The following is a 10320-nucleotide window of genomic DNA, read 5'->3' as shown; positions in this document are numbered from 1 at the left end:
TCATGGGCGGTAATGCAGTATCAAAGCAAGCGTCTGCAGCTGCAGGGTCTGAAGTGGGAGGGCCGGCTATGCGACTCTGGGCGGAGTCACTTCGCGTGGTACTTGTACTGGCAGCAGACATGTCGGGATTCGGGCTTTAGAGGGAACGACAACACATGAAACATGCACGCTGCAGACCTGTCCAATGGCATACAAGGGCGCAAGGGAGGAAAGGAGGTCGAAGCGATCGGTAAGGACAGATACGAAGACAGGGACAAGGAACGATTGGATATACGCCAAGGCGCAGAGCCACCAGCTGAAAAGCGGAGGAGGGGAGGGGGAAATCTTAAGGAGTGAGGCTGCGGGCACCAGCATCAGCAAAGAATCCACTTTTGAAGGATGTCAGAGGGGGAAGCTGACCTTGGCAAAAGGGCTCAGATCATGATCGGTAGGCTGGAAGAAGAAAATAAAATAAAGTGTCGGAAGGAAGAAGCCAAGGGAGTCAGCAGGAGGGAGAGAGAGAGAGAGAGAGAGGGTAAGTAGAAAGTGGGAGGAGAAGGAGGAGGTGGTGTGATGGGATGGACCGGAGGATTGGGATAGGTTGGAGTAATAATAGCAGGGAGTAAATAATAGTCGAGTAGATAGTCGGGGAGGAACTACAGAGCCATGAATGGGGGGAGGAAACCCAAGAGTTTGGGGGCACTGGAGACCAAAATTCACTAGTCCCCGACACGAGCAGCAGGAAAACAGTCTCAGAAGAGCGGGCAGGATCGGCGAGGATGGAGCAGAATACGGGAAATCGTCAAGCTTATCAAACACCAACCAGGAGAACCTAGGAAGAATATCCCGGGATTGGCGATGGAGAGAAAGAGAGAGAGAGAGTGTGTGTGTGTGTGGGAGTGTGAAGAGGAAGAAGAAGACAAAGAAAGAGAGGAAGAGGTGAAGAAGGGGCAGAGAAGGAATGGACACTTCGCCCTGGCAATGTCGGAAGAATCACCAAAGAAGTATAGAGTTGGACCCCAACCAGCAATCAATCAAGTGGCATTAGACGAAGGAATGGAAGGAAGCTGCAAGAGAAGTGGAAAAGAAGACCGGGGGAAAAGCAGCAGCAGCAGCAGCAGAGACCAGCAGGCAGAGACGAAGAACGAGAGAAAGAGAAGCCATTCCAAGTGGAGCCTCTGACGATGGAGAAGCGGAGTTTCGAAACACTCGCGGCGCGTGTCAGGGGGAGTATTTTTAGTTATCACCATTAACTAACTAATGGTGATGGATGATTCATGGCTGAGGAAGATACCATTATTCATACCATTCACTATTCTTTTTGTCTTCATTCATAAATAATTCTTATTCGACTTTGCTGGCTGGATCATCCCAGTATAATGCCATCCACAAAAGTGGTAAATTCCATCTTCAACCGGGTATTTCCCTACTACTCCTGCAGAATACTTAGTTAGTATGCAGAGTTAATTTCACTTTTTCTCTTCTCTGCCGCGCCAACTCATCACCATCCATGCACACACACTGACGGTCTCTACTCCTCCCTCACTCCTTCGGCCCCATTTCCAACTCCCTCCTCCTCCTCCACTCACTCATTGCTTGGATCCCCTCGCGACTCATTCAACTCCTCTTGATTCCTTCCCATCATTGGACCACGATGGCAATCCTCCGCGCTGAAACACACCAAGTGGCCTCCCCCCTCCGCTCCCGTCCAGAACCGATTAAGTTGGCCCATCAGACGCTCGGAACCGTTCGCTCGCTGACGGGCCCTCCCCTCTCACTCGCCTCGGTCGGGCACAATCAATCCTCATTCATTCATTAATCAAATCAAATCACTGTCTATCTATCTATGCTGTAGACAGAAGCAAGGCTGACTGTCCCGCTCGTGGGATTCTAGATCCTGCATACTTCACAACGCCATGACGCACGATCTTCCTTTCCCCTCTTCGTTGGCGTCTCCAATGGAGGGGCTCTCGGAATTCCATCGAGCAGCCACATGGATAATAATCTAGATTTCTAGCTATGGAATGTGGATGGTTGACGTGACAGGGGAATGCGCCCATGTCATTTTGTCCTCTCTGGGCAATCCTTTCATCGCGTGTCTGAATCGCCTCCTTCAATTCTATCCCTTGCGCCTGTGCTCGGTTGAGTCTGTTTGTTTTCTATTCGCGGTTTGTTGTTCGGCTGCAAGGGACCGTCTGGTGCAGACGTTGCACAACGCTGCACTGCATCTGATTGCAGGACCTCCCATCGGTGACACTCATGGCCCAAGCAACGTCCCAAAAATACACGGTAGCTAGATTAAACGTGATCACAACAGATCGCCGGCATCCGGATACCGCAAATCGGCATGTTCCTCCAGGAATGCCATCCATCGCTTAAGGAAGCCACTGCCCCTGTGGAGAAAAAAAGTCGACGTCAACTATTTGCCTACAAAGTAAATGCTGACCACGATAGAGGGGCACTCACTTGCTAATCGTCTCCGAATCACCGCAGATGCACAGATGCCGTTTCGGCCGCGTCATGGCCACTAATGCTGTCAGTCCATGCAGGCTCGCCACTTGGCAGGGATCTTACCGTTGAGACGACGCCGTTCCCCCAAGAATCCCACTTCGTGCTCGCTATTGCTGCGCACCAGACTCACCACCACCGCTTCCTTCTCCCGCCCTTGGAACCCGTCGACGCTGCCCAGCTCAATGCTAGGGTATTTCTCCCGCAGCATCTGCGACAGTACGGCCAGCTGACCGTTGTACGGCGTAATCACCGCAATGTCTTCGGGGTGTATCCCTGCGTCCACCAGAGCATCGACGTGCCTGCTCACTACCAGCGCCTCCATGTCATTGCTCTTACTTTCGCCCAGGTGGGCTTTCTTGCCCAGATCCGCATCCTCGGTCTTTTCGGGGAAGTCACCACCTTGCGTATCCCAGAACACCAGCGGCTCCTTGGTGTCATCGGTCTCCTCGACTTCGTAGGGTAGGTCCTTCAGCAGTCGATCCTTGACAGAGTCTGCAGCCATTAATTTCGAGTCATACAACTCGTCCGACGGAAATTGCATAATCTTTTCGTGCATCCGGTACTGCGTCGTGAGCATCCGTTTGATTCCAGGCCCGTGCATGGATAGCAGTCGATCGAACAGGGTCGTCTCCAACGACACATTCTCCAGCAACTCTCCGTTTTCTTTCTTATCCTCCTTCTCTTTGGCCGCTTTTTTCGCATTCTCTTTAGTCGACTTCACGGTCGGCGGCAGCTGCAAATGATCACCAGCAAGGACCACCTTGGATGCCGACAACAGCGGGATCCAGCACTGCGCCTCTAGTGCCTGACTCGCCTCATCGATGATGACCACATCGAACTTTTGGTTCTTTAGCTGATGACCGCCCGCTCCATGCAGCGTCGCCAGCACCACACTGCTCTCACGGACCAGATTCTCTACGCATTTGTTCTCGCGCTCGCGGAACTCGCGCCGCAGTTCTCGCAGATCATCGTAGATGGCCCGTCGCTCCCGTGCGGCTCGGGTCTTCCGGATACTCGCCTGCTTCTGATCGATCTCCTTGCGGACGTCGCGAACAATCGCCGCCGCCTCCGACGTGTGCGTGAGCACTTCCAGTGAATGATCCAGGACTGACGGTAGCAATCGCGCCGGATGTCCGATGCGCACCACGGGGACCTTCTTCGGCGCCAGTCTCTCCACAATGTTGTCCACGGAGATGTTCGACGGGCCGCAGACCAGCACCCGCTGCTTGCGCTGCACCATCTGCACGATCAACTCGATCAGCGTGTGCGTTTTGCCTGTACCGGGCGGGCCGTGAATGAGGGCAATTTCACGTGCTGCCAGGGCAAACCGAATGGCCTCCTTCTGGGAGTCGTTCAACGTAGGATCCGTAAACTCTAGAGCCCCTATAGAATCGTAGTCGGGCAGCATAGGCGAGGTATGACCGAAGGCAACACGCATGAAATGCGTATGTTCGGACTCGGCCATTTTGACCATTTTCTCCATGGTCTGATTCATACTAGATACATCAGCATACTTTGTCGAAATAACGGAAATAGAGACATACCGTCTATACGTGACATCATTGGCAAGTTTGATCCTATACATAGTCAATATCATCAAACACCACCAACCCTACATAACCAAAAAGAAGAATTGGAACAAAAAAACTCACATCCAAACCTTCCTCCCCCACAACTCCTCCACCCCGTCCTCAGCATCCTTCCCTTTACCACCATCCTTCCCCCCAAACGCAACCCAAACCGCACTCTCCCCGACCCTCGTAACAACCCCCTCTACTCCACCCCCCTTTCCATCCTTCTCCTTCCCTTCTTTCCCCTTCTTCCCTCCACCACCTCCCGAACCCCCCGAACTAATCTCAACAACCTTAACCACATCCCCAACCCTAACCCCATGCGCACCTAACCTCAACTTCCCATCACCGCTGCTCCCATTTCCCCCAGACTTGGAACTAGAAGTAGAAGTAACAGCCGCATCAGGTACAAACTCCCCGACCACCCGACCGCCTAATCCCGTTCTACACTGCGAGAGGACAATACCCGTCAGGGCGTGTCCTGTTGCTTGTAACGTGCGACGGGTAGATGGGGATGCGGTGGTGATGGCGCTGCTGGTGAAGAGAGTACTGCTTGTTATTTCGGCGGTTTGTTCGGCTTGCAGGAGGGTGAGTTGGGTGGTTGCGAAGGAGGTGGGGTTTATGGAGGGGGGCATTTTGTGTGTGTATGGGGTATGTAGGGGAGGGGGAATTGGGTGTGTATGTGTATGTGTAGGTGTAGAATTGGAGAGTATACAATAAAAGTAGTACGTAGTAGTAAATAATGTATGTTATGTGATGCCCGCGGGGAAAATATTCTCTCGTGAGGGGGTGGGTGACTTCATGGTGGGGAGGGTTTGCTGTGTGCTGTGCTTAGTCATATCTATAAAAAGCATCCTTGTCAGTGAGAGAGAGCGAGAAGGTCCACTGCGTGATAATGAACCCTACTAAGCTACTACTACTACTACTACTGGTTCATGAGCATGATCGTATCTGGAGCACTGGTGAAGGAGGGTGAAAATACGATGCATTCCTGCATCATCGTATGCACGCAGTTAATCTGCAATGCCCCCCGTTTGTTGTGTCGATTAGGTGAGCGAGGTATATCTTCAGTTGAACAACACGGCGGGATCCCTTTCCTTCTCTTCACTGACTTTACTACTGACCTTGCTAGCTTGGAGGATGGGTTGGGTGCGTCGTCTTCTGGTGTTTACTGTTCATTACACGTGCATCCTTTCTTCTGGTGTCTACTACTCAAGTGTGATGAGAGACAGAGAGTATTATCTATTTGCATACTATTTCTGCTAATTAATCGCTGATGTTAACTAGGTCACGTCGCTGGATGCTGGATATCATGCATATGTGATAGGCAGACACGTCAACACTCAGGCTTGCTCAGGCTGATCTTGAATCATCATCATGATGAAGGCAGAGTCGACGGTCCATACGTCAGGCCGAGTCAACAACCATGAGAGGTAAGTGTTCCGTGTTCTGTCAAAGAAAAGACAAGAGAAGAAGAAAAGATAGAAAAGAAAAAGAAAAACAACACAACATGCATCTATGTGCATCAACATCGCTATCTGCATCAAGCATCACGACCATGGAGATGAGTGTTTGTGTTCCATCAAAGGACAACATAAGAAAGAAAAGACTAAGGAAACAACAGGTTTCTATCTACATCAGCATCAGCAACTATCGCCCCATGACAGCCATCACGGCCTGTCTCTCGAACCCGCGGTCATCTCGTAAATGCACCCGGTAACCTCGCACGCCTCTCAAGTCGGCAAACGACATAAGCAGCCGGCGCAGATATCTCTTGCGGTTATCCATCGAGTACATCGCCGTGGCCCGGCCCTGGTCGATGATCGTCAGGTTCAGGCGCGCAAGATCAAAGTGTTCCCGAATGAAACGGCGCAGAACTGCCCAGTATCGCAGGCTGGAATCCATAGAGCGGGTTCCCGTCAGCGGTGCGCTCCTATAGCACAGGGGAAAGTGAAACGTCAAGTTCTGCACCAGCAGCGTTGACGCCGTGGGAATGCCATTCAGGAAGCCCATGGTGTAGGTCGGTTCCTCCTCCACGAACAGAAACTTGTTGCGACCCCAGAAGACCTGACGGGCGAGCTCATGAAACTCCCGATTAACCAGGAAATAGCGCAGGGGCGACGCGAAGCAGGTGCAGCTCGTCGAGTATACCGTCTCAGTGCTATCACAGAAGCACATGCCTCCAACCGGCGAGCAGGTGCCACAGCAAGTCTTGAATCGCAGACGGTCGCGGTAATCCAAGACGATAACGCCCCGAGCAGGATCGGTCATGCATGGATCGGAACGATTGACGAGCAGTTCCTCGAGCGCCATCAGCTGAAGTTCCTTAGGTAGGTACATGAACGGAAATGGTGGAACATGAAGATTGTCCGTCAGGCGGCGCGCCGTGCGCTTCATCACAGGCAGGAAACTACAGATCTTATCCTGACTACTGCTGAAATGAAAGGCACACTTAAACAGGGTAGGAAACGGATCCATGTCACGCATCACACGAAAAACCACTTCCTGCTCACGGGCCTTGCATTTGAGGCTGAAGTATCTGAGATTCGGCATCTCCCTTGCCGCGAGCTTGCAGAACTCCTCCCAGTATTTCAACAAGGATTGATGGGCACCAGAAGCTAGCTTGAGCGATCGGTTGTCCTTATGGCCAAGATCCACATGCAAGTACCGAATATAGTCCAAGCCCCATTTCATCGACCTTTCGAAGAGCACAAAGTCCCCCCGGCCGCGAAGAAACGTGCTGAAGCGGTTTTGGGAGAAGAAATAGACACCGGCCTCCCGGCGCAAGGTGCGACACGATAAGAACACCTCTGTCGGCAGCTTTGGATGGTAGCAGCGGCTAAGCGGAAGCCAGGGGCCGCGATGCGCTCGCAATTCAGTTTTCGGACACAGAGGCGGGTCTCGCTTGGTGCGAGTTTGCTCCAGGGAAAAGTCGATAATACAATAGCGACGCAGGCCAGCGAACTCCATGATTCTATTTTTGATATTTTCTGGCATATCGAACAAGGTGGGGCCCCTCCTTGAGACCTCCATCTTGACAAATTTGAGGACCAGACCTTCAGAAATTGCCAGATGGGGGTATGGCCAATTGGACGGAGTGTCGAAAGCGGAAACCCAACTGTCGTCCTCGATGACACTAATTTGCATACAACCTGCACGCCATGAGATATAGTTAGCAAGTGCCAGTGTCGGACAGTTCACTCTGACGGATGGAACATACGCGTGACAGCACGAATGTGAGCTTGACTCGGAGGCCGAGTTAGCTGTTTAGCGGAGCGTTGAATGTATCGACAACTCTATCGAAGACCAACATGAGATACAACTTGATGCATTGACGGGAGAAATGTCTGATCAACGAGAGCAGAAGACACAGTCAACAGAGGAAGAAAGCTGGACTGGCAAAACAGAGCGGTTGTGTTTCCCCCGCAATCAATCGAAACAAAACACTGAAAGTGACTGAAGGTTGGCCTGGGGCATTCAATCCCATGACTGAGTGGGTTCAACATCTACTCCTGCTCGACCTTCACCTTCGGCTCCTCCTGCTTCACAGCAGCGTCTCGCTTCAGTGTTACCAGACCCTTGATTTCGCTCTTACAGAGCTTCGTTCCTGCAAGATCGCATTCTCCGCATCTCCGGGCTACAGGTAAGCAGACCGTCTGTCCTAAGCCGACCAAGAGTTTGTTGATCTCGTGCCACTTGTCTTTTGGTAGCCACGACTCCAGCGCCATGCGAGTTTCCTCGGGATTCTTCGTCTTGTGCCAGCCCCAGAGGTTGGTAATCCGGTGAACGTGAACATCAACGCCAATGCCTTCGTGCTTGCCCCACGCCGCGCTCATACAGAGAAACGCCATCTTCGGACCGACGCCCGGGAGCTTCATCAGTTCAGGAGCAGTCGACGGGATATCGGAGTCATATTGATCGCGGAGGATGATGGCCGCGGCCTTGATATACTTGGTCTTGTTGTTGTGGAAGCCCACCTTGGCAATAAGTTCGTTCAGGCGCTCAGGGGTGACGGCTAGGATGTTCTCCAGGTTCAAAGTGCTGTCCTTGACCTGGTCCGTGGGCTTCCAGTCATAATCTTCGGGCTCCTTCTTCACAATGGTTGTCGACTGGTCTCCAAGCTCCGTGTGCAACCGCTGCATGGCCACCGCCGTGACTGTGTCCTTGGTCTGGGATGATAGCATTAGCGCGATGAGAGTCTGGAAACGGCGATCGCGCGGAGAGGATGCACGCCAGTAGAGTTCGGCACAGCCCATGGTGTCAACGGGTGCAGTGGGATTTGCCTCTCGCATCTTCTTGACCATGTCATACATAGTCTCCCAGTTAGACGGCGGCTCCATGGAATAACCACCATTCTCGATTTTGATCTTGCGCGCGGGCATCCGTCGTGCCTTTTGCGGCTTCTCAACCGGCTCTTCCTTGACAGGTGCTTCCTCTTTGACAGGGGTCTCTGCTTTGACAGCCCTCCGAGTAGAGCGCGCACTCGTCCTCGTGACAGAACTGCTCAAAGCACTCTTGCGACGCTTGGCCGGCAGCTCTACGATATCCTCGATATCAACCGTCGGCACCGACGAGAGCGAAGAAGTATCATCATCACTGATAGATGCATCCGGGGCAGTACCACCCCCAAAAGCAAAGCCCTGAAGGAGACTAGCAGCCTGAGCCGAACTGCGAGTTTGTCGACGAGCAGGAGGCGACAAAGCCTGCAGAACCTTCGCAGTCTCTTTAGAAGCTCGAGAAGTGCGCATGATGATACTATCTCTAGCTTCAATAAATTGAACTCCGTGCCGAGTTAGAAAAGTCTTCACATGAAAAAAACCAGTAGCAACCGTGTAACCCCCACAGATCAACAAGAAATTAGGCTTTGGTTTTCCAACAAGGGGCGACTCAGTGATGGCGGATTACACATGGGGAATTCGGGAGCCGAGACCGACCGGGAAACCAATCAATCAATCAACCAGTGGCCGAGACCCACGGCAGTTCATTGAGCCTCGGCGCGACACACACCACCAGCCACCGCGACTCATCGCATCCGCCTTATCTGCTTGCATCCTATCTCCATTCATATTCATCCAACAATTGTTCCTATCAATTCACCCCTCCTCCCACATACCCCATCTCCACACAAACACACACAACCTTATTACCTCCCAAAGGGAAAAAGAAAAAAAGAAATATGGCCTCCTCGCAAACAACCCACCGTCTCCTCCGCGAATTAAAAGACTACACCAACTCTCCCAACGAAGCCCTTCTACACCTCGGCCCCGTCGACGAAGATGACCTCCTCCACTGGGAAGCAGTGCTGAAGGGTGTCCCGGGGACGCCTTACGAGAGTATACCACCCCCCTTCCTCCCCACATACATACATACATACCATTCATTCGCCCCCACTAACTTCTTCTTCCCCCCGCCTCTCGGGGGGAAATAAATAGATGGTCTATGGACTCTCTCCATCCAAATCCCACCAACCTACCCCCTCACGCCGCCGAAAATCACCTTCAAGACGAAGATCAGCCATCCGAATATCAGCTTCACAACGGGAGAGATTTGTTTGACGTTGTTGACTACCGAGCATTGGAGTCCGGTGTATACGTTGAGCAGTACGTTGAGTGCGATTCATCAGCTGTTGACGGATCCGAGGCCGGATTCGCCGCTTAATGTTGATGTCGCGGCGTTGTTGAGGGATGGGGATGTGGCGGCGTGGGAGAGTTTGGTCAGGTTTTGGACGGAGGAGGAGAGGGCTACTCTATAATCGATCTTTCTTGTGGCTGGGATGGGATGGGGATTGTGGTGGGGGTGAGTGAGGGGGGTGTATGATTGTGATGGGGATATATATATATATGATGTGAGGTTGTTGTGGGGATGCTATTAGTATGTGTTGTGTGTTGATAAATACCCAGGAGTACGATACGATACGATTATTCATGTTTAGTTGAGCTCAATCTAGTTGGTTGGTTTTGTAAATACATCCAGTCACAGTGACAAGTCTAATATGCACAACGCTGGAAACATATGTATGTTTGTGGTTCAAAGTTTGGACAGACAGAATGGTAAAGAGAGACATGTCACTTTCATCATAAAAACACCATTTCAACACCGATTATAAATTGCAACCCCATTTATGCAGCGCTTCAAGGAGAGACTGGTATTTGGACGCCGGAAAATATGCACATGCTGGCTTCTTTGCTTGCTCAAGGATCGTGAGGTATCATAAAAAACATTTTCGAGAAGTGGAATAAAATATAACGCCGAATATGCA

The 10320-nt window shown here is 51.8% G+C and overlaps 3 protein-coding genes across 3 annotated transcripts; all 3 read right to left on the bottom strand.

Moving 5' to 3' along the window:
• Positions 1–2287: 2287 nt before the first annotated feature.
• On the bottom strand, positions 2288–4696 carry An10g00460 (uncharacterized protein; the record flags this gene model as incomplete). The annotated part of the gene is made up of 5 exons (XM_059749947.1): positions 2288–2372; positions 2446–2512; positions 2554–3986; positions 4035–4067; positions 4143–4696. 5 exons carry the CDS (start codon positions 4694–4696, stop codon positions 2288–2290), a joined length of 2172 nt encoding a protein of 723 aa, XP_059599555.1.
• Positions 4697–5711: 1015 nt separating this feature from the next.
• Positions 5712–7208, bottom strand: An10g00450 (hypothetical protein; the record flags this gene model as incomplete). Its single annotated transcript, XM_059749946.1, has 1 exon — positions 5712–7208. One exon carries the CDS (start codon positions 7206–7208, stop codon positions 5712–5714), a length of 1497 nt encoding a protein of 498 aa, XP_059599554.1.
• Positions 7209–7567: 359 nt separating this feature from the next.
• An10g00440 (uncharacterized protein) lies at positions 7568–8809 on the bottom strand (the record flags this gene model as incomplete). The annotated part of the gene is made up of 2 exons (XM_059749945.1): positions 7568–8102; positions 8172–8809. 2 exons carry the CDS (start codon positions 8807–8809, stop codon positions 7568–7570), a joined length of 1173 nt encoding a protein of 390 aa, XP_059599553.1.
• Between the last annotated feature and the right edge of the window lie 1511 nt (positions 8810–10320).

This window comes from Aspergillus niger, assembly GCF_000002855.4.
Source record: "Aspergillus niger supercontig An10".
NCBI classification, from domain to species: domain Eukaryota; kingdom Fungi; phylum Ascomycota; class Eurotiomycetes; order Eurotiales; family Aspergillaceae; genus Aspergillus; species Aspergillus niger.
The sequence above is the reverse complement of the archived record's forward strand: the minus strand, read 5'-3'. Positions and strand labels throughout refer to the sequence as shown.